The sequence below is a fragment of the Falco biarmicus genome, chromosome 2, assembly GCF_023638135.1.
Source record: "Falco biarmicus isolate bFalBia1 chromosome 2, bFalBia1.pri, whole genome shotgun sequence".
NCBI classification, from domain to species: Eukaryota; Metazoa; Chordata; class Aves; order Falconiformes; family Falconidae; genus Falco; species Falco biarmicus.
Window position 1 is genome coordinate 29,561,596 of NC_079289.1, and position 22,114 is coordinate 29,583,709.

Consider the following 22,114-nt stretch of genomic DNA (forward strand, 5'->3'; position numbering starts at 1 on the left):
TAATCAGCTGGGGACCCTTAGGTAGCTCTGCTGCTGGGACTCAAGTGAGAAGTTACTTTGGGCTTTGTGTACCTAAAAGTACCTGACAGTCCTGTAATGTAGCATTGTTCTGTCTAATCCTTGGCTCCAAAGAGACATGTGTCACTATCATGAACAGACCTGGAGTAAGACAGTACTGAGCATTCTTTAACTAGCAGCTGAAAGTGTAACTGGATGCCACTGTGTTGGAGATGTAATTCAATACCAAGGGAGGTAATGATCAACACTGGGTTTGCTGTGAATATCAAGTGAACAAATCATTCAAAATCTAGATTTGTACATGGTTTTATTTTTTGTCTATTTAACTTGGCCAGAGAGAAAGAGAGCAGCAGTGTATTTATACTTTTGCACCTTACTGTAGATAAAGTATCTTACTCTATTTTTTTGGAAGTGAACCAGTTTCTGAACTGTAGCAAGATTTTTCAAATTGATAGACTCGCAGAATGCTTTGGGTTGGAAGGGATGTTAATTTCATTGATTTCTTTAGGCTAGATTTTTTGGGCGCCCTTTTTGGATGCAGTTACAGTGGGCCTGTTTTTAACAGCATTGTGAGCAAACAACTTTCAAAAATAAGACTCTTTACGGTGTCTGAAATTAGTCCAAACCTTCACGTGTTCCTACAGCACCTGGGGTCTTCTGTAGTGTCGTGTAATTTATAGTATAGCGTAGTACGGTATGGTATAAATTATTATATAGGAATTCTGTTGCTGCATTATGTTTCTTATCCTGCAAATGCTCAGTGAGACCACAATCTAGAATGAAAACTACACATGTGCTTATGTTTGTTTGCAGAATCAGCCCTACCACTATAGAATTTTCATCCTAAGAACTTTCTGTGTGTAGTTATGCAAAGGATGAGAAATTTCTGAGAAGGGATTCCTTTATTCTTCAATCATTTTGATCTTCTGCTGATTACATTAAGTATCAGACACAATCATGGTTAGATATTGAGAACCCCCCAAAACATACTTGGCTTCAGACTTATGGAAGCTGTATTCCAGTATAACCTGTAGGCCAGTAATCTTTCTTGAAGCTTTACATCAGCTGAATAGAACTTCAGATTCCAAAGAACACGATAATACATGTATGTGAAGAAGACCATGCATACTTGCCCTTGCTGGGCTTTTTTTGACCTAGAATACATTGAATGGGTCATCAAGTCCATTCCCCTGCAACTGTCTGCTATGAACCCTTTCATAATTCATAATTCAGCAAACTCATATTTTTTCTTAAAGAACATCACTTTGAGAATCCTTCTCTTTTACTACTGAGATGTCTTAGTGCAATGGGACCAGTACTCTCAGTCATTAACATTGTGTCTGAAGTGCAGGTAACATTTAGGTTATCAGAAGTTTCAGAGTTGTTCTAATGCCGAAGACACTTCTGCACATCAGTTCCAAACATCTTTTCTCTTTTTCCTCTTAGTTACAAGAAGCCAAACACAGAAAGTTATGAAGCACAAGCTCAAGGCCGCATGAAGCCACTTACTCCTTCCCAAATCAGTGTTCATATTGGAATGGATGATAGGAGGAGGGATTCATCCAGATCAGCTCCTTTGGATCAGATTAGCCAAGTGTCTCTCTCTTCCTTGACTTCAGACAAGCTACCGAGATGTAATGGTTTTGTTGAGGAGGAAGGGGACAAGTGGTCATTGCTCATGAATGGAGGAGATGAAGAACAGTACATCTGAAGCACTGTATTTTTAGTACTGGAGGAAATATTCCTCCTCACTAGGGGTGGGAGGGACCGACACTTCATCAAGAGTTTCAGGCCTCTAAGTGAAAACTTTCCTTCAGCTCATAAAGCAATTGCAACTCAGCTCAGTGCTGGGTTGTATGGACTGTGGTTTTTTTTCAGGTCACCAGTTATTTCTAGTCACAGAAAGAATCTGTGACTTTATAATTAACTGGCTCCTTTGCACACAGCAATTAGTGACATAATGTAAAATTGTAATTTTACATTATGTCTAAAAATGCTGCTGTCTTCTGGACTGTTTGCTGGGCATCAAATTTCATACTTTTCACTCTTTCTAACTTTACTCTTTTAAAAGCACATGAAACAAAAGCATTTTCAGAGCCGCCAAATACCGTTCTCTGTCTCCAAGTGAAAATAGCCATGGCACAAGAAGCTCTGTGGTCAGAAGTTTTATTTTTACACAGAATCCTAACTAGTCATGTCACTGTGAGAGCATTTTGTATTTAGGATTCATGTGCATGTCCTTGGACCAAAAAAGCTTCAGTGTTTCACTGACTATAATTCTCTGACAGCTCTCTTTCAATGCTTTTTACTTGCTTTCAGATATCACATCCTTCTGATGCACATTTCCATTGCTAAACTTGTTCTGTGATTCCCACTGCACTCCTAGATTTTATCTTTTGCTCCATATCAGCTGTTTTCCCCCTCTTTTTTTTTGTGCAAGATATCTTCTATGAGTTACTTATGTTTATAGATATTTCTGTTTTGGAAAAACTCTGTTAAGTCACCAGGAACTTTTCTGTTCCTATTGATGCCCACAGAGGCAGAGCAATTCCTGGTTCAAGTTAGCATATCATTTTCCTGTGGATACCTTGCAGGACCCCATGAAGCTCCTGACAGTTGGGCAGTTATCTGTGTCTTCCTTCTAGCAGAGTGAAGAATTTATGCCAGTGTGAACAAAGGTGGTACTTGCCATGGTGTGACTGAGAACAGAACTAGCACTGGTGTGACTCCAGCATGGCTGAATGGAATGAGTTTGTTGCATAAGTTAAACCCAGGTTGATGGCTGCTTAAAATGGAGCCAAAAGTTTAAATGGTAAAGGTAGAAAAACAGCCTTAAAATGTGGGGCTTCTCTTTGCTACCATATAAATAGCCTTTTCTGATGACAGAGGACCTGAACTAAGAATATTTGTAATAGCTTAACATTTGATGTCAATTTGTTTTGAATTGTTTTAAATTTTCCTCTTTGCTCGAGTTTAATGAGAACCAGGGTTCTTCACTTTAACATCTTTACCAAAGCTTGCAGTAACTTTATCACTGTGAATGTCAATTTCTTCCCTTAACACCTTTTAGAATCACGGCAGTAGGAATCAATGACTTTGGTGCACTGAACCCAATCCTGGGGTGCTGTGTTGCTCAGCTGTAGGACTCTGAACTAAGAAGACCAGAGTTTTATAGTCTAATCTAAAAAGTAAAAGAAGAGGACTTACCATGCTAAACAATGTGACATAACCACTTACTTTCAATAACTCAAATATAGAGCTGCTTCCAGTATGGGTTCAAATCCTGCTCTTCCTAATGTGAAAATGAAAAACAAGTCAGAGGGGAAAAGAATTGTGCTGAAAGCATTGGGCAGATCTTCCTATTATCTCTTCCTCTTAGTATTAACTTGAGCTCTCCTTAGTAATCATTGACGGCACTGTCTTAAAAATAATGACAAATCAGTTTTAAAATGGATAAAATCTCTTTATATGTGTGGAGACTACTTTCACAGCACACACACTTTTCAAACATGTGGTAGGTGCCTACACATGTCCCTGTGAGGAAGATGGTTTATTGTTTCACTGTTGTATGTTTTCTTACCCGTGCTTACAGTAAAACTACTGTGTTAAAAAACAAAACCCCCAAAACCAACCAAGCAAACAAATAACTTTGTGTCTTTGTTTTTCTTTTTTTCAGAGGGATACAGAAAAAAAAAAAAAAAGACTGTAAGCAGTGATTGTTGGATTGCAGGATACATATGATACATATGCACAAGAGATTTTGTGACTGCTTTGTGATCTATTTCAGGCAGGATATATAACAGGGGGAAAGGAGTGTTGAGGCACACAATATACAATTGTATATTGAGGTACGTGAGGTTGCAAGCATGTTGAAAGGTGAAATTAGGATTCAAAATCGTCTTGAGAATTTGGGCAGAACAGACAAGTTTTGCAAACAGGAAAGGGGAATAGAGGTCAGCTTGGCAGAAAAAGGTCAGGTAGTTGGCTGGCATTTCATTTTGTGAGCCATTATAACAACATAGTGATGCTGAAAAATGAACAGAAACATTAAGATGTATAAAGACTATATCACAGAATAATTTAGGTTGGAAAAGACCTTTCATATCATCCTTATGACGTGAAATACTTCTTTCTGTTCAGCTCTGAAGAGGCATCGGCTGAAGTATCAGGTCTAGTATTGTGTGTCATACTTGTTAGGATAAACCAGAGGCAGTTCAGAGAAGAGCAGAGATTTAACAGAAATCTAGAGAACATAAGTACATGAGAATGAGAAATACAAGAAAATCGAAGGAGTTTGAGTAGGTTTGCCTACAGAATACTCAAAGGAAATACAAGTCTCCAAACAAAGAGAACAATTTATTCCTTTCATGTTTTCAGTGTCTTTTGTGTTCGTGGTGGCTAGAACAAGAAAGAATAGGCTTATTGAATCAAAGAATATTTTAGATTAGTCGCTAGGGAGGAACCATGTAACAGGAAAGATTGTGGAGCGCTGGAAGAGATTGCTGAGGGGGGTTCTTCAGATGCGTGTGGCAATCAGGCACGTACCTGATGAAAATGTGTTAGCTAAAGGTGAATCCTGCCTTGGGGCAGATGACTGTCCTGGACAATCTCCTGACCTTCTCTCCTGCCAGGCTTTCTCTTCTTTCTGTGAACATACTATGAACTGGAAAATTACTGGAGTAGAGGACTGATCGCAATATCCTGCTCTCAAGAGGTGCCAAAGTACTGGAAGAAAGATCAGCTTTGACTTTGTTTAATAACTCAAAAGGAACTAGAAAATACGTTAAGCTTTCCTAACTATATTTGCATAATGTCTTAGACCGTAAACTGCTGTGAAACTTGCATAAATGCCTAAAGGAAGTTGGAATAACTACAGATAGTCAAGAAAAAGAAATCTAAGTGTAGTGCTGACACTTGTGATCGTGTGCTCTTGTTAAACTGTTGAGCTTGAGCTGACTCGCTGGAGGGGCATATGAGGTGGAGGACAGCATCTGCATTTCTGTGTAACATAATTATGAGCTTTCCTTATCTTCACTAGGACCATCCGCCTGTGGAGCCTCTGGCAGAGTGAAGTGCTGGCCTGTGGCTGGGGCTCCTCTGTGCTGTGATCCCAGTCCAGTAAAAGGGCTGGAGGAAAGCGCCCAAGAGGACGGGCTCTTGGGGTAATCCCTAAGCTCAGTGCCCTGGCTGCTCGCCAGTGCACCATGCTTCTCCGTTTTCCCATGACTATTTAGATGGATTAGACAGTGTGGAGGAGCTTTTTAAATCCCAGTTTTGGTCTTAGGCATCTACATTCTGGATGTTCTCCCAACGTGACTCAGTCATTGCTGATCTGACTCTACATGTTGATATATCTGATGATTTAAATGGGATGTCTAGTTGTTTTGCCCTGGGAAAAGTTCATGAGTCTTTTTCTGTAACTTTTTTCTTTAACGAACACAGAAGATGTCTAAGGAATCAGATCTTTTAATTTGGCTTTCATGTTATTTTTAGTGCAATAGCTAAGGAGCAGTGTTTCCTGTGAAGCTTTTCAACTGTTTTCCTTCTCATGCTATAGTTTTGCCATAAAATTTTTTGGTGCCCTAGGTTCACAGGAAATAAATTATTCCATTTAATTTCCTCCTCCCTCCCCCCTTTTTCAAGCAAATTAACTGTCTGATTTCTATCCAAGCTGATTACAACCTTTCTCTGACTAAATATTCTTCCAAAGATTGTATTTTCTCTGAATGCACTTGCCTGTGAAGAAAACAAGTGAGTAGGTGGTGAAATTATACAATGGTGTACAGGGATGGGAAATCAGATAATACCAAAATGCTGGATTTAATTTCCTCTACTAAGATGCCAACAGCAAGCGTGTTGGTTTTCAGTGGAAAATCGTTTGAGAGTCACAACAAAAGAAGTGGTGAAGCGCAAAGCATCCTGTTCACATGTGAGTTTCAGACAGGCACAAATGTGGGAGAAGGCAGGTTAATTCCTTTCCTTGTCTCAAATTAAAAGCACCCAGACTTTGCGGGCAAGCACGGCCCATCCACAGACTCTCCATGTAATGATCTGATTTTCATGATTTGTTTATCTTCATGATTTCTGAAGTTTCATGTGGCACTGCAGGGGAAGGGAAGGGGGTGTCGCAGGAGGAGGGGTGTGTTTGTTTCCCCACTTGGGCATTTAGTTGCCCCAGGTGGAGGTAAATCCCCTGGGAGATTTGTGCTGGTCAGTGCTGTGGTCCAGGGGCATTGGTGCGAGGTTCAGGCTGGGGGCTGTGCTGCCTGGTCCGCCAGCACCTTGCTTCATGGGGGACCGCGAGATGTCACTGCAGGTCCAGCCCCAGCCAGAGAATCCCCTTAATCTGTAAAGCATTTGAAGATCCAATACATTCACTGCTGGTTAGCAGCGAGGGAAAAAATGCAAAGAGGGCAGTTTAAGTCACATAATTGGTGTCTGCTGAAATTATTGTTAAATTTCTTTTGCCTTCAACAAGCTGATATTCGAGAAGAAAAGCAGTCCTGCAGGAAGGCAAAGCATGGTGCCTGCACCCTCAGAACAAACCTGCACAATGTGAGTTTAAACTCCGCAGGCAGCTGAGGGTGCAAGACTGCTTCTTTGGTTGGGTTTTGTTTTAAGCAGACTCTTGCCTTCGGGGAAGTCGCCATCTAGACCTGTGCCGTAAGGCTCCAGGAACGTGTTTCTGTTCAGGGGAGCACCAAAGCACAAGTGTAAATCCTTCCGGAGTCAGTGAAGATAACGTGACATGCACAGTGCTTCTCTGAACTACAGCTGCATGTGTCTCATGACAGACAGACAAAAAAAAAATTGGGCATAAATCTGAATATTTGACACCCCTGAACACTTAGGGAGCTACCCAAAATCCGGATGACTATCTGTAAAATGAATAAATAGGCTGGGTTTGAAAGAAGTTCACCAAAGTGGTTTTTTTCTCCACTGCTACCTCTTTTTAAGTGTGACACAGTGCATGGCTTTTGTACAAAGCAGCGGTGCTGCTGTCACAAAGTGCTGTAGCTCTGTATTATTATTTAAATCCCTGTAACCCTGCTCGCCTTCAGCCCATGGCAGGTGAGGAGCTCCCAGGCTGCTGAAGAGGAAGAGGAGCTGTCCCCAGGCAGCACGGGGCCTTGGGGCACCCATCAGGTGAAGTTCGCCAAAGGTGCTTTGGGGATACACAAGATCAATGGGATCACTCAGGCTGCTGCTTTGGTAGAAGATGGATTGTGGCAGTTTTACTTAAAGCAAATTGCTTTAAAATTAGCATTTATCTCTCCACTTGTATTTTTTTAGACATTTCTGTGGTTTGAGAACACCTGGCTGAAATGTCCATGTCTCCTGAGCCCTTCACCTCTCTTCTACCCTCGTAGCGTTAGGGTGAGGGCTAGAGATGGCACCCTGCGATGGGTGGCAGGAGGAGCACGCGGTCTCCTCTGCCCAGGCACAAGGGGACTACACAGCAAGCCTGGTGCTTTCCTGCCCTGTAGCTCTGCAGCTTTCTGCCTTGCCTGACGGGCATCAGGGGCTGCAGGGGGCCAGATGTGCAACACACACACGTGGTGCAGACTGGCAGCAAGGAGCGAGGCAGAACGGCCACCCTGCACTGATTCGAATTGCGTTTGGGGAGGGGCCTGCTCATCCATGCTCGAGCCTGTGGGTTTAATCAGACCCCTGGGGGGACCCAGCACAGTCCTGCTGAGGGGCATGTGCAGGAGGTGGTGCCAAGCCTGCTGCCAGGAAAGGCTGGGGGGCAGCCTGGCTGCATGGGGGTCACTGGGCACCAGGAAGTTCTTGTGTGCACTCATTTTCAGTGTTCAGAGCTGGCTTTTTTAAATGCCCCGTGTGTCAGTGGGCCAGTTTATGGGGCTGAAGCAAGGGACACAGCTAAGGGTCTTGGCCAGGGAGGGCAGAGGACTTCTGAGTTTGCAGTGAAGATAGGGTGTAGGTGTTTAGTGCAGTGGTTTGTGCCAGCTTTCCTGCCAGGCAGGGGGTTGCCACATTGTGTGCTCCCGGTGACAGACATCATAAACTTTGTCTTAGTCCCTGGGGTGAAAGTGTAACAGGTTTCTCCACAGAAGAGTGCTAGATTTTGGATGACCCAGACGCAGAATGTCTCCAGAGCAAACCAGGTTACCTCCCTGTACGGGGATGCATGGGATGTGCCAAGCAGCCCAGGCCAGATGCATGCTCTGTGCACAGAGAGCATCAGCACCGCCACGTGTCCTGCTCTGCCTCCGGAGATGGGTAAAGCTGATGGACTATTTTCTGGACACCTGCTAGCCCAGGGGCTGCAAAAATACTTGCTGTGAAAAGACAAGGAAAACCTTGGCTTTCCTACAAGGCACAACATCAGACTGTACAACATAAACCACTGTGGGCTGAGCTGCTCATGTCCTGCACGCAGGTTACAAGCAGGTTAATCCTGACAATGCTCACACCTACCGCATCCAGCTCATGCAGGCAGAACTGGCAAAATTTTACTCACCAGGGGAAACGAGACCTGTGGGGGGGCTTGCTCCAAGGCCTGTCTGTGCTTTCCAGCAGTGCCGGGAAGGGTGTGCAGAGTTAGGCCCTGCTCCAAAAGACGTGCCTGCATCCCCGCAGAAAGGGGCATCGCTTCTAAGGGTTAAAGTTATTTTAAGTTATCTCTGCATTGCAGTTGCAAATCTGAGCAGCTGGGAACAACCTGCTGAACAGGAAAAAACTCAGTAAATACATACTGTCACTGATTTATAAAAGAGTGCGCAGACAATGTAATTACTGTAATTATGTCAGATACGTGCTGCAGAGTTGCCATTTGTGTTGGGAATTTTATCCTCTCACTATGGCAGGAGAATTAAAAAAACCACATACACCTGCCAATATATTCGTGCCATGAGTAACTTACTCAGAAGCTGTTGTTTGATTGTCCTCTTTGCAGACCATGGAGCTCATTAAGCATATCATCTTGGAGATGAAGGGGAGAGAGGCAAGGCTTTCGGGTAGCGTGCTGCTTGCTTCACACCCACGGGGGAGGCAGATTTTGGCTGTAAAGGTGGCCTGGGCAATGCTACCCTGGGCAAGGCCATGTTGCAGTGAGATGGTTTATAGCTGTAGCTCACAAGAAGCTGCTGAAAGGGAAGTTTTGGTGAAGATGCCTGCACTCATCTGCTTCTGCGGGTGCAGGTACCCACCGCTGGGACGGGTGGGCTGAGAAAGCCAGCAGTGGGTGCTGGGCGTGAGCTCCTGCTGGACCTGCCCTGCCCTGCCAGCCGGCAGCACTCATGGAGGGATGTAGTGGCCAGAGCGCCTCTGCCCTAGCTTATCTCCCTTTTCCATGAAGGTTTGCTGTAGCCCACTCCTGGCCTCGCTGGCAGGGTCGGGGACACCAGGCAACTCCTGTCTATGCTGACAACAGGCTGCCTGATTTTCACTCATGACTGCCATGGCAGGTGTAAAAAACTATGGACTAGGGTATTGTTTATTAAGATTTATGTTAAGCCCAATGTAAAGATTAGGCAGCAAAAGATAAGATCACCGCCAGGTGTCCAGGATGCCGCTTGTGAAAGATAAGATCACCACCAGGTGTCCAGGATGCCGCTTGTGCATATGAATGAAGGGCCAACACCTCCACTACTTCATGAACACGAAAGTAAAAGAAAAAAAAAGTTTAAAAAGGGACTGTTTGAACTGCTCAGTACGGCAGTTGGCGGAGCGCAGACTCCCCTGTCGTCCAGCGCTGTTTTTGCTCATATTCTACTTGCTATAATTAATAAAAATTTTAATTGGATTATGATCTATTGTGGTCTCAATTTATAACACAGGTGATAGCTGAGCAGCCAGAACTGTGTGACTTGTATGGTCTATGGACCGTAAAATATGGGCTTATATGGGACTATTGGGTAAGGTAGGAAAGGGAAACTACAAGGAGAAATGTCTGCAAGGTACACAGGTATCGTAGGAGATGCTCACTGTGACCTGTGATGAACAGAGAGAGAATAGTAGAATCATAGAATCATTTAGGTTGGAAAAGACTTTGAGGTCACTGAGCCCAACCATTAAGCCAGCACTGCCAAGTCCATCACTAAACCATGTCCCTAAACACCACATCTACACATCTTTTAAATACCTTCAGGGATGGTGACTCAACCACTTCCCTGGGCAGCCTGTTCCAATGCTTGACAACCCTTTCAGTGAAGATATTTTCCCTAATAAACCTCCCCTTGTGCAACTTGAGACTGTTTCCTCTCATCCTATCATTTTTTACTTGGGAGAAAGACCAACCCCCACCTCACTACACCCCCCCCCCTTTCAGGCAGTAAGAAAAGAAAGCAGTAAGGTCTGCCCTGAGCCTCCTTTTCCCCAGGCTGAACAGCCCCAGTTCCCTCAGCCGCTCCTCACCAGACTTGTGCTCCAGACCCTTCGCCAGCTCCGCTGCCCGTCTCTGGACACGCTCCAGCACCTCAGTGTCTGTCTTGCAGTGAGGGGCCCAACACTGAACACAGGGTTCGAGGTGCGGCCTCACCAGTGCCCAGCACAGGGGGACAATCACTGCCCTGGTCCTGCTGGCCACACTGTTCCTGGTACCAGCCAGGATGCTGTTGGCCTTCTTGGCTGTCTGGGCACACTGTCAGCTCCTGTCCAGCTGGCTGTCAACCAGCACCCCAGGTCCTTTTCCACCGGGCAGCTTCCAGCCGCTCTGCCCCTGCCTGTAGCACTGTGTGGGGCTGTTGTGACCCAGGTGCAGAGCTAAGAGGAACTGGGATGTGTGGGTGGCTTTTGTAGGGAGAGGACACCCAGATTTTCAGGCCACTGCAGCACTTCTCTCGGGGATCCCAGAGGGTGGAAAGCCTCAGCTGTTCAGAGGGCTGCTGGGGTCTGGCCGGCACTCACTGCAGCTTACAGCTGGAGCTGGATGCACCCCAAACCCTGTGATTTCCAGGCAGGTTTCACTGCAGAGGCAGCAGGTTAAGATTTTTCCCTGCACAAGCCATTAACCAGTTATTAATGGCTACAGCAACAACTCCATGTGCTTAAAAAGAAGGGAGAAAATGAGAATTTGACAGAGCTTTCCCTTCTGAACACACTGGGCTGTAAGAAACGATCCTCTTGCTTAAATAGTAAGCAGGTTGGACCAATATAAGTCAGTAGAAAAATAGGCTTGCTCTCAAGAGATCTTCAGAAGTAACAAGAAAAGCAGCTTTGCTCTGCAAGTTTCATCCCAGGATCTTGGCCCAGGGAGAGCAGGGCCTCTACAGCAGTGCTGGGAGGGAGAGATGGGGAGGGAGGTGAAAACAAGGCTGAGCCCAAAGCAGCCTCACTATTTTCCTCCTTTGAAAAGTGTCAAATTCTATGGGAAAGCATACCACTGATTTAGTAATTTTGTCATTGCTGTTGTTATTTAACTCCCTGGGCATTTGTTAAATGTAAGCCCTGAGATAAAGGTGTTATACAGCAATAAAACGGCAAGCCAATTCCACGAGGAAAGAGCTGATTGCATCTTACACAAGGCTGAGCTGAGGCACAGGTGATGTGACCTGAGCGGTGTCTGACCCCAGCAGGGACTGGGACATTTTGTGTTTCAGCCATGCCTCTTCACCACCATCTTGCCTTGTTCTCCTGATTGCTTGGCTTGTTTGTAAAAAAACCAAATAAAATAAAAATTGAATTTAAAAGAACTCACTTTTGGGTTCATAAAAACAAAGGAACGTAAACATAGCTCACCCATAGCCAAGTTACTAGTCTCTGATTCAGACATGTATGATTGTTTCCCCAACAACTTCTTCCCCCTCTCCATTCTCACTAGCTCTTCCATCATTTTCAACTTCTTGTGTAAGTCAGAAAAGAGACAGGTTGAAAAACTCCATTATAAAAGACCTGAAGAGTAATGAAATGAGAAGATTACAAGTTCTGCTACGAGGTGTGTATTCTCTGTGCATCACGTTTACCCATCTGTGCTGATGACAGCAGTTCCTCTGCACGCTCTTCTGCTTACTTCTTTATTAAAACACATGTTTAGAAATGGCAGTAGGTGTAATGAGAGTGACTGCACCTATACCAGTATTAACACTCTCCCCATTTAATTTACTATGCTATATGTATACACATCTGGCCACAGTATTTTTGCAATGCATACAGTGGCTTCAGCAAAAAAAGTGTTTTTAACACCCAAGAACCAAAAAAAAAAAAAAAAAAAGAGGCAGAAATAGCAAACCACAGTAAATGATATATTCTCTTTATTCTGGTGAGTTGTTCAGACAGGCACTGGGGCACAGAGCAAGCCATGATACTCCAAGCAATTCCAGCTCTGGACACAATCGCCTGCATACAGGGCAGTACCAAAGCAATCACTAGAAAGTGGTAGCACATTTCCCAGAGGGCTGCTTCACCTGCGTCAGCTGCTATCACGTTTTATCCTCTGTTAATATGAGAGGACATTAGTCCTTCTTTTTCTTTTCTTTTTGGTTTTCTATTGATCCCAAGGTTCCTGTTTACAGTTTGGTGCTTTGATGACCATAATTTCTCCTCTGCTGAGGGTGTCCTATTGCCTCAGAAAGAAAATTATATTTCCATTTACTTAATAAGGTCACTCCAAGCTTAAGTCATTGGCCTAGCAAGAGGATGCACATAGGCCAGTTACATTCGTAATACTTTACTCCTCTGTTTCTCATCTTCCCCTACAGGTTTAGCTGGTGTCCCATGTGTAACATGCTTTGGAATTTGTGTGTGGAAATGCAACAGATGCTGCCACATGCATAGCAGCTCAAGGGCAGAGTCTGGAGAAACCAAACCTAAGTTGCCAGGCTCTTATGCCACCTCTCCTGTTTTACTGAGAGAAAAAGCCTCCTTGTTGCCTCTGAAGGTGGATTCCAGCATCACCAGTGGATTATGTGCAGTTGTAGCAGATCCCAGTGTCAACTTTATTTTTTCAGTGCTATGGGGCGCACAGACTGGAGCAATGCTGACACTGTTGGCCTGGGTCATCATTCACTGGCTTCAGGTTCACCTCCCTTTTCTTCACCCTGCTCAGGTTGAAGTGGACTAGTGTACCTTGTTCAGAAGTGTGGAACTCAGGTGTATTATCCCCAGACGTGTAATTTGGGCTGACATATGCCTGGGTCTTTTCCAAATGCGGTGGTTTCTTTTTCTGCCTAGAAACTTGTGACAGCATCGGAAGATATTGAGCATTTGCCCATAGCCTCTGGATATTCACAGTAATTCTGAGCCAGCTGCCAGACACAGCCGTGTCCTTGGCAAATGGCCATTGTCCATATGCAGGTCAACTTCATACAGTATGTGCAGGAAATCCCATACATGCATACTGTATCAAACCTTGTAGACATTTGCAAGGCATCTTTTAACATATTTCAGACCTGGAAATCCCAGACAGAGACATAGCTGGGCATGTGGAGCAGAGGAATAGGAAGGACTTTCAAACTGCCTGGTTTGAGTAATTCTAATTGTATCATTGTCTTGGTTTCAGCTGGGATAGAGTTAATTTTATTCCTAGTAGCTGGTACAGTGCTGTGTTTTGGATTTAGGATGAGAATAATGTTGATAATGCACTGTGGTTTTAGTTGTTTCTAAGCAGTGTTTGTACTAAGGCAAGGACTTTTCATCTTCTCACCCCACCCCACCAACAAGTAGGTTGAGGGGCACAAGAAGCTGGGAGGGGACACAGCCAGGACAGCTGACCCCAGCTGACCCCAGGGCTATTCCATACCATACGGTGCCATGCTCAGCATATAAACCAGGGGCAGAGCTGGCCGGGGGCTGCTGCTCGGGAACTGGCTGGGCATCGGTCAGCGGGTGGTGGGCAACCGCATTGTGCATCACTTGTTCTGTATGTTTTAATTCTATTATTGTTATTAGTATCATCTTCATCATCATTATTATCATTATTATTATTATTTTCCCTTCCGTTTCTGTCCTATTAAACTCAGTCCTATTAAACTTCTGTCCTGTTATTACCTCAGTCCATGAATTTTACTTTTTTTCCCCAGTTATCACCCTCATCCCATCCCACTGAGGTGGGGGCAGTGAGCGAGTGGTGATGTGGTGTTTAGCTATGTGCCAAGTTAAATCACGACTGTCCTTTCTGGGTGCCCAACACAGGGCAGGAAGGGTTGAGATAACCACAGATCTGACCACAGTGTGTTAAAACAAATTTGCTATAAATTTGACTAGTGTCAATAGTTGCTGGTCACAATGTTGATTTATTTGCCCTCAGAGCTGTTGTGCTTGTTCTCAGGGTTGCGTTATCCAACACCTCACTTGCTGTATATGTTTCCTGTTGTGCTGTTTATCACCTCTGGGGGCTGGGTTAAGGTTATCGGTTTGTTGTACTTTGTAACACTGGCTTATGCTATGATAGAATTGCTGATCATGAAACTAATGTGGTATTTGTACTCAGCATTGCCATTACCTCTGTGCTTTGGGAGCTGTTTATCAGAAAACATTAGTAATTACACCTTCTACCTTTTCTCCTCAGAGAGCCAATCTATGGGGGAGACACCTTCCTCCACCTTCCCCCTCTCCTCCAGGCTAATTACAATAGCTTTTGAGAATTTTAAATATCCTCAGGATGTTCAAATCAGCATGTTCCTATTGCTATGCTTCCTGAATGTGTTCCGGGTCTTGTTTAAGGTTAAAACAACTATTTAAGAATACCACCCAGAGATCTGCCCTGAGGCTGGCTACTTATGAGTGGCAGGGTGTGTGGGGTAGTATGGGCAAGTGCCTACCTAGGACAGTGGGCACCTCTCGTGGTTTGGAACTTCACCTTTGAGCGAGCCCAGAATCCAGAAAAAGTAGTACAACGTTTGGGAGGAGTACCCTGTTTGAGAAGGGGAAGAAAATAGTCCAAACCCTTCTGCAAGCCAGTTTTGCCATAAAACAAAGTAAGGTCAAGGGACCTGTACAGAGGACCCAGTTTTCAGGAATAAAATGGCAAGATGGATGTCGTGAGATCCCAACAGATGTGATCAATAAAATAACAGCAATGCCTCCACCAGCTAGTAAGAAACAAACACAAGCTTTCTTGGGTGTTGTGGGTTTTTGGACAATGCATATTCCAAATTAAAGTCTGATTGCAAGCCCTCTCTGTCAAGCGACTCAGTTCTCTCCCTCGTCTCACCCTGGGGGGGAGGGCTGAGTGAGCAGCTGTGTGGTGTTTAGCTACTGGCCAGGTTAAAGCACAATAATAATTCTGGCTAATGGCAGCCCACCGTCAAGGGGCGTGAAGGCAACTAGTTATTTCTCAATAACTTAGTACGGATTGTAAGAACACTTTTTATCGGGGTGGTTATACATTTCCCTTTTCTGGTCTTTACAGCTCTCATCTGTTTGTCCCCAGCAAAGTTGTCTGCCTTACCCTCTCCTGGACTCTGAAACCCAGCAATTCCAAACAACTGATTTAAAAAAAAAATAAAAAAAATGCTTCTAATAGAGGCTGGGTGATTTGGAAAAAGAGGAGGCTGTCAGAGCTTTCCTGAAATATGGAGGAGACATTGGCAAGACCTCCATGTTGTTTATTTGCACATGAATGGGAAGGTTTCAGGGAAGCTGTTATTCATGCCTAACAGAAGGTGCATCAAGTGAGGCGAGCATATTTCTATACAGCAAAAATTTGAGAACCTGGCTGCCAGATAGCAAATACCCATGTGCTGGATGAGCCATACACTTTGACTGTTACTCCAAAATAGGACTGAAAACCTTTGGGAAAAAAAGAACTGACAGTCCACATGGTCTCATTTGAAATATACAGACCACCAGTCATCCCAGTCACTAGCAATGTGTCAGCAGAGGGATTTTGTCTACCACTCACCCTGCCGTCCACTCCCCGGTAGCTCTGTGTGGTCAAACAGTTCTCATTACCTTGGCTTATTGCTGCTCTTGCAGGTGGGTGTAGGATCAAAACCACCAGCCCCTCTCATTTATTTAACCTAAGGCCAGTCATGACAGCACAACATACAGCCCTGCAAGCCCCTGAGTCCCTACATCTCTTTTCTATCTGGTGCTTAAAAAATATTAGGCAGTCCCCCTGCTTGCATGGGTTTATTTCCATTTTGCCTTTCTCCCCATCCTATTTTCCACGCTAAGCAAGTTATTTCAGACTAAGCAAGATATTTCTCATTCACTCTGTTAGTACTTTCAGGTTCTGGCTCAGGCTTTCCCACTGTACGGCAGTCTTTCCTCTGAGATCAGTTTCTCTTTTAAAATACTTGTGCAGGATTTGAGTGATGCCATTTGCAGAAGGAATGGAGAGCTCAAGTGTGAAAAGTGACTGCAAAGGGCTGCAGAAAGATGTGTCCATCTAGTTTTGTGAAGAAAATGTTACAGCTTTTAAACTGCTGGTAAAGCTTTTTCATTGCTTCATGCATGGCCCAGCTCCCATTTGCATCTGACTTTGTTAGCATTTGGCTGAATCCCTATTCTTTTTGAAAATGATTGATTGCAGAAAATCTATCCTTATTAGTGCTATTCAGCCCCAACTGTATTTACCACAAAAGCAATTACCAGGGAGCTGGGAGCTGGCTTTCCTACTCAAAAAGGTTGGTTTGCCTACAGGAAGAGCCAGGAACCAGCATTTCCCATGGCCTCAGAAAGCTGGAGAATGTGTTTCAGCCACAAAAGGCCATGTGGACATCCTGTGCCTCTGTCCACGTCAGATGCGCTGTTGCCACCATCGCTGGTCCCGTGCCGAGGATCACGTATCACCGTGTTGGGAACACACATTTTCCAGAGACAGTCCTGTTGCCATATGGGAATGCACTGCTTGTCCCTGCCTCCAGAAGCTGAGAACTGGAAAGAGGTAATCAACGTCAACCAACATTTACCAGCTTTTCTCCATGCCACTTCATTGCTAAGAAAGTTTTAATGTGAAAGGGTAATGTGTTGAGAGCACATGCTGGTGGAGCAATTAGATTCACAGAACTACAGAACGGTTAAGGTTGGAAGGGACCTCTGAAGGTCTTCTGGTCCAATCCCTCATGCTCAAGAAGGGCCACCTAGAGCCAGTTGCCCAGGACCATGTCCAGACAGCTTTTGAATATCTCCAAGGATGGAAACTCCACAGCCTCTCTGGGCAACCTGTGCCAGTGCTCTGTCACACCCCCAGTGGAAAAAAAGTGTTTCCTGATGTTCAGAGGGAACCCCCTGAGGTTCAGTTTGTGCCCATTGCCTCTGGTCCTGTCACTGGGCACCACTGGGAAGAGCCTGGCTCCGCTCTCTTCGTGCCCTCCTTTCAGGTATCTATATGTATATTGATGAGATCCCTCTGAGCCTTCTCCAGGCTGAACAGTCCCAGCTTTCTCAGCCTTTCCTCACAGAAGAGATGCTCCGGTCCCTTCATCATCTTTGTGTCTCTTTGTTGGACTCTCTCCAGTAGTCCCCTGTCTCTCTCATACTAGAGAGCCCAGCACTGGACACAGCACTCCAGGAGTGGCCTCACCAGGGCTGAGCAGAGAGGAAGGATCAGCTCCTTCAACCTGCTGGCAACAGTCCTGCTAATGCAGGCCAGTTTACCGTTCACCTTCTTTGCAGCAAAGGCGTGTTGCTGTCTAATGGTCAACTTGGTGTCCACCAGGCACCCTGGGTCCTTTTCTGCCAAGCTGCTTTCCCACTAGCTGGGTGTGCCTGGGATTGTTCCTCCCCAGGTGCAGGACTTGGCTTTTCTTCTTGTTGAATTTAACGAAGTTCCTGTCAGCCCATTTCTCCAGCCTGTTTCGGTCCCTCTGGATGGCAGCACAACCCTCTGGCATGTCAGCCTCTCTTCCCAGTTCAGTGTCATCGGCAGACTTGCTGAGGGTGCGCTCTGCCCCATCATCCACATTAACCCTTTGCGGCAGCAATTCAGTAATACAGACTTGGCCATCTCTGCTCTTCCCAGTACACTCGTAGGCCTCCCTCTTGTAGCAGAGACACCCCCTTTCCGAACGTTTGGTGATCCGGGAGCTTAGCTGTGCTTTTCCCCCCACCAGCAGGAGCATGCAACCCCTTAGCCTTCCTTTGAACTCCCAGGCACTGGTTGAATTTGAGAGCTGCCTGAATCTGCTGGTTTGCCTTTAAAAGGCGCAGTTTAGCCCACTCTCAGCTACATGTCCCAGTTGCATCCATGTTTCAGAGCCCAGCTGCAGGAGCATGAGGTGGCACTGCCATTACAGGCGCTGCAGGTTTTCTTTAACACTTGCCAGCATAGCAAAGAAATGCTTTTATGGGCAACCACACACTTTGCTTTAGAAAATTGCTATTCCCTATTTGAATGATCTGCTGCCCTGGTCTTTCCCACTGGCACAACTCTGGGATGGCATCATCTCCAGATGGTGTGGCCAGGCCTGGAGGATGCCTGCTGGAGGCTTTCAGGGCATTCTCCCCAGGCAGACAATGCATGCATTGAAAAAACTAAGTATTCCTGAAATCCTTTAGAAGTCCTTTTTGAGAATGAAAATAATAATGAGGAAAATATAGTGTTTTAAGGCCACGTCTAAACCTTGCTAGAATCTTTCTTTAGCTGTGCCCATAGCAACTATTCTCAGGTATTTGAGAAAACCTATGAAACACATTAAGATCCCAGTTCCACTGTATTTCTAACTGTGTTATGGGACAGCTATGTTGCAAGTGGACTACTGGTGGGGCTTTATTACTGATGTAGTATTTTGCCATCTGGTCCTTCCTACATAGTAAGTACTTGCAAGAACTCGCCTTCTCCCCCAACCTCAGGTAAAACATCTCTAAGTTCTTTAACAATCGCAGAAGCTACCAGTATTAGTTAGGGCATGGAGCCAGCTTCCAGCCTGGCTCCTTGAAAGTATTTTGGGGTGGGGAAAGCATCTTACCTCTGCAGCTCTTCCTTAACATAGAAAGATACGTGGGCACAACTGATTGGGCATGCTTCGCATGTCCTGAACAATTTACCTAACACAAGCAGTCACGATCCACCTCTTTTGTCAAACTGGGTAAAATAAAGGAGAAAAAGACAATGCTGATTTAATGTAGCAAAATATAAACAGTCCAACATAATTCTTTAGATATGGCACCAGCAATTTACAGTTTAATAAGAGAGGTCCATTTCTCCAGGTCCTCAGAGGCTGTGGTTGATGTTTAAAAGCAGCAAGAGTGTTATTTTGTCTCTCACTGCTCTTTTCTTCTGGCTGGCTCTGGGGAATGAGAGAAAAATCATACTGTGGATGATCTCTACCTTTTGATTGCGATTGCTGTACTGGGTATTCAGATGCCATGATGACAAACACGGCAGAGTTGCTTAGTGAGATTAACTGGCTAGGTAGATTTTAATTATGAACATTAATTGATGGATGAGGGGGACAGAATCACTGATGGCATCTAAGACAAGAAACATTGACACCAAAGAGATTGTTTACAACGTATAATAATCCAACAATGAGAATTTACTGATACAGGGTTGGTCTCTTCCATATGAACCCATAAAACTTTCCTGATATAGCTGAGAGTGGGAATGCTTTTGCTAAGGCAGTAATAAAAATAATAAATGGGTTTACCTAAACTCCTAGCAGGCTCTAATAAAAGCTTGTCTAGCAGTGGAGCGGTGAGAAATTGGGACCGCTGCATACCTGGGGTGCCTGGGAAGCCCCGGGGCAGCCACCAGCCGGCTGGTGCTGAGAGTTTCTTGTTTCTTGCATTCTCTGTCTTTGCACGGATGTGCCCTGTGCCAGCCCTGGGAGTGATGTGGCAAGGTTAGACAGAGCCCTTGGGAACAGGGACGTGGTACTGCACAGCAGTGACGTGACATTGCATGGATGCTCCCTTCTTCACCTGCTTTGCACTGGCTTTTCTGTTTGTGGACATACATTGGGGCCTGTTGTGTGTGACGTCCCTCATGGTTATAGAAATCATCCTTTGGCATGGGGGGATTTTTCACCATACAGTGACCTAAAAATCAGGCAGGACCTCTCTGATGCATTTCCAGGTGCTAAAAGATTTCTAGTCCCTTGCAAATGGCTGGTTGGCTGGCACTCAGTGCAAAACTCGGAAACAGAACTTGGTTAAAGGGGAATTAAGGTTGCCTCTGGTACATAATGTTTATGGTCCCATACTTCAAACCTCTGAAGACCTGGAAAGGGCTCAAGATTAAAACTAAATTTCTGGAAACCAGGAAATGCTGATCACTTAAAACAGGAATATCATTCATGCCAACATGAAAGAAAGCTTCTTTCAATGCCTTCTGAATTTTGTAGTAGTGGAGACTAGTAGCTTCATCTGTGCACCTCAGGACTTTACAGAACTTTTTAGTTTGTCTCCACTCACATCTTTTCCAGGCTGACCTGCACAGGACCTGTCCCACATTTCCCACTTCATGGGTTCTCACTGCTTCATCCTTATTGCTTCTGGACATGGGTATAACAGACCCACACACACTGTCCAAAAGGTGACACACCACTGAATTCTACAGCGGCATACATACATTTTCTGCTCTACTCTGTTTCTTTCCAGTTAATTCTCAAATATTTTTTTTTTTTTCTGATTCTTTGGCCCCCTTTGACCACTGTGTTTATGATTGAATTGCTCTATGTATTACAGACTGCCAGTTGCACTCCTGGCCAGACCCCCAAGGCAGGGCAGGGGAGAGGGAAGAAGGACCGATATCCTTCCCTAGCAGTGTAGTGTTGGGAAGGAGTTGCATGTGTGGATCTGACTGGTCTGAGCACTCCTGCTCTGCCCACCTGTGACCCCCACCTTGCCCTGGATGGGTCCTTCCCACCCCTTCCTGTCCCTACCTTCCACCCCAACTCCCTGTCCTGTCTGCCCCTGGCATTTGCTGCCCACTGCCCTCACCTCCATTTCCAGGGATCCATTCCAGAAAAAGGGATAGATATCCAAAATAATGCCAGCACCTCGTGCGCAGAAGACCTTGACATTAAGCTCACACAGACCCATTGTCCCTGGAGCATAATTACATGACTGCCTTTTGCATTCCTTGTCACTAAATCACAGCAAACTGATTATAAATGCATGTGAGTTATTATTATGACTTTCAAATGGAAAACCAGCAACATCTACTGGAACTGCTCCAACAGGGATAATGTATTATTCTCAAGATAATAGTCGAAGCCCTTTCCAAGCATCACAGGGCACAATTCCCTCATATCAGTAAAGCCTCCTTGAAAGAAGTGAGCAGAGCCATACTGCTGGCAGCCCTCTCTCCCAAGACAGCCAAGGATGAGATGGACCACCAGGCTGGGGGGCGTAGGTTCAAGTTGAATGATCCCACCATGCCTTTTGGACCCATCGAGTTGTAATGCAGTGAAAACTCAGTGCTTGTAACCTTATGCACAACCACATTTCTGCCTTGGTGGTGCGAGTTGCTCTGTACAGGCGATTTCAGAGACCTGAAATGTTGCTGTACTGTGTTCCAACAGCACTTCCTGAAGCCCAGGGCTCACTATGCACTAGCCAAAAATAAATATGGACAGTTTGAAGGCAAGGTTGGGTCCTGCAACGTGCGTGCACACCCAGGCATGCATGGTGGTTTTAAGAACTGGATGACTCTATTAATAAACTTTGTTTTTTCCCCTCTGTATGTCATGAATCCTCCTATCAGAGGAGCCCAAAAGCAGGCCATGAAAAGCATCCAAGCACTGCAGGAGGAGGCACTAGAAATTTCATCCAGCTTGTAGAGCCCTTAGAGTAAACCTCTGAGCAAAAAGCACTTTTTAAAGTATATGTGGCCTCAGGCAGATCTGAGTCTGATTGTGGGTGTTATTATACAGAGATGCCTGTTTGCAGATACACATTTGCACACGTGTGCACATACAGGCAAATATAGTTATAGATATTAAAAAAACATCAACATGTAATCATTACATTGAGGCACTTACTGTTTAATCTGGAGATGAGGATTTTTGGTGGAAGCTGCTGAAAAGCTTCTCCATGATGGCAAAAGCCTCACGTATAATGGAGTCATTCCTTGCTCTCGCTGCCTCTCTCTCCCAACAAACCCTGATTTAATCAGAGATGAACGACAGTCTGAGCATCATCTTAGAATCCTGTCCACAGCCCCAAGAAAGCTGTTGGATGTGAGCATCCTTGCAATGGGTGGAACTGTAAGGAGCCGAGTGCTGTCCTCCAGCTCACCCACTGC

General features: G+C 45.0%; 1 protein-coding gene across 8 annotated transcripts in view; it reads left to right on the forward strand.

Annotated features, from left to right (window-relative positions):
- The window catches only part of ATP7B (ATPase copper transporting beta), a 46,316-nt gene extending 40,683 nt beyond the window's left edge, over positions 1-5,633 (forward strand). For 7 of the 8 annotated variants that reach the window (XM_056327577.1, XM_056327574.1, XM_056327576.1 and 4 more), the window contains one exon: positions 1,465-5,633. In XM_056327577.1, the coding sequence (XP_056183552.1) occupies positions 1,465-1,729 (265 nt within the window). In that variant the 3' untranslated portion in view covers positions 1,730-5,633. The remainder of the gene's footprint in view (positions 1-1,464) is intronic. The other variant, XR_008820056.1, reaches the window with a different exon arrangement.
- The last annotated feature ends 16,481 nt before the right edge of the window (positions 5,634-22,114 follow it).